A 1,402-nucleotide genomic window follows, 5' to 3' on the forward strand; every position below is an offset into this window, starting at 1 on the left:
ATCGACGAAATAGACTCAATTGCTGCTAAAAGAGATAAAACCCAAGGAGACATTGAGAAGAGACTCGTGGCACAGGCAAGAACTACTGCTGCTGCTGATGCTGCTGCTGATGCTGCTGATGCTGATGCCTGTCTCCTCTGCATGCTGCTGCTCCTGCTGATGCCTGTCTCATTTTCCTGCTGCTGCTGCTGATGCCTATCTCCTGTACATTCTGCTGTTGCTGCTGATGCCTGTCTCCTTTTCGTTCTGCTGCTGTTGCCTGTCTCCTTGCTGCTGCTTTTTGTCTGCTTTTACATTTGCATGACTAATACGCCTCTTGAGATTCTTTGCTGTTCTTCTTGTTGCTGCTACTGTTTCTGCTGCACCTGCTGCTGCTGTTGTTGTTGCTGCTGTTGATGCTTCTGCTGTTGCTGCCGCTGCTGATGCTCTTGTTGTTGCTGCTGCTCTTGATGCTGTTGCTGCTGCTGCTGCTGCTGCTGCAGCTGCTGACATTGATGGATGGCATCGGAGCGAATAAAAATATTGTTGTCTTAGCTGCAACAAATCGCCCAAATCACCTCGACCCTGCGTTGAGAAGGTCTGCTGCTGCTGCTGCTGCTGCTACTGCTTCTGTGCTGCTGCTACTTCAGCTGTTGCCGCTTCAGCTGCTTCTTCTGTGCTGCTGCTTCAACTGTTTCTGCTGCTGTTGCTGCATTTGTGCTGCTGCTGGTCTCTATGGTGGATCTGCTGATCTTGCTGCTGTTCTTGACGTTGCTGCTGCGGTTCTCACTGCTGCTGCAGCTGCTGCTGCTGCAGCTGCTGCTGCTTCAGCTGCTGCTGCTGCAGCTGCTGCTGCTGCAGCTGCTGCTGCTGCAGCTGCTGCAGCTGCTGCTGCTTCAGCTGCTGCTGCTGCAGCTGCTGCTGCTGCTGTATTTGATTGAGTGCTGCAGGTTTGGCCGTTTTGATCGGGAGATCGAAGTGCCGGTGCCTGATGCTGCAGGGCGTCTAGAGATATTAAAGAAGAAGACAAGAAGCATGAGGCTAGGAGAAGATGTGCAGCTGCAGCAGATTGCTGCTGATGCCCATGGCTTCGTGGGGAGTGATATCGAGCAGCTCTGCTTAGAAGCTGCGCTGCTGTGTCTGCGGCAGCAGGTGCAGCATATCGATTTTGATAAGGAAGCTGTAGATCCTGAGGTCTGTTACTAAACCCTAAACCCTAAACCCTGAAACAAGTCTATTACAAACACACACACACACACAACGCATGCTCGTGCTCCTGCTGTTGTTGTAGTTGCTGCTGCTGATGCTGCTTGTTATGTTCTCGAGTTTGCTGCTGTTTCTGATTCTGCTGCTGCTGCTGCAGCTGCCTCTATTGATGCTGTAGTTGCCTCCTATGCCTCTGGTGCTGTTGCTGCCTCTGCTT

At 51.9% G+C, this 1,402-nt stretch overlaps 1 protein-coding gene across 1 annotated transcript in view; it reads left to right on the forward strand.

Annotated features, from left to right (window-relative positions):
- Positions 1 to 494: 494 nt before the first annotated feature.
- EAH_00013460 (hypothetical protein) overlaps positions 495 to 1,402 on the forward strand; it is a gene marked incomplete at both ends in the record, with an annotated part of 4,541 nt that continues 3,633 nt past the window's right edge. The window contains 2 exons of the mRNA XM_013394463.1: positions 495 to 577; positions 930 to 1,173. Of these exons, the coding sequence (XP_013249917.1) occupies positions 495 to 577; positions 930 to 1,173 (327 nt within the window). The remainder of the gene's footprint in view (positions 578 to 929; positions 1,174 to 1,402) is intronic.

Source organism: Eimeria acervulina, genomic scaffold (genome assembly GCF_000499425.1).
Source record: "Eimeria acervulina Houghton genomic scaffold, Eah_scaff77, whole genome shotgun sequence".
NCBI lineage: Eukaryota > Apicomplexa > Conoidasida > Eucoccidiorida > Eimeriidae > Eimeria > Eimeria acervulina.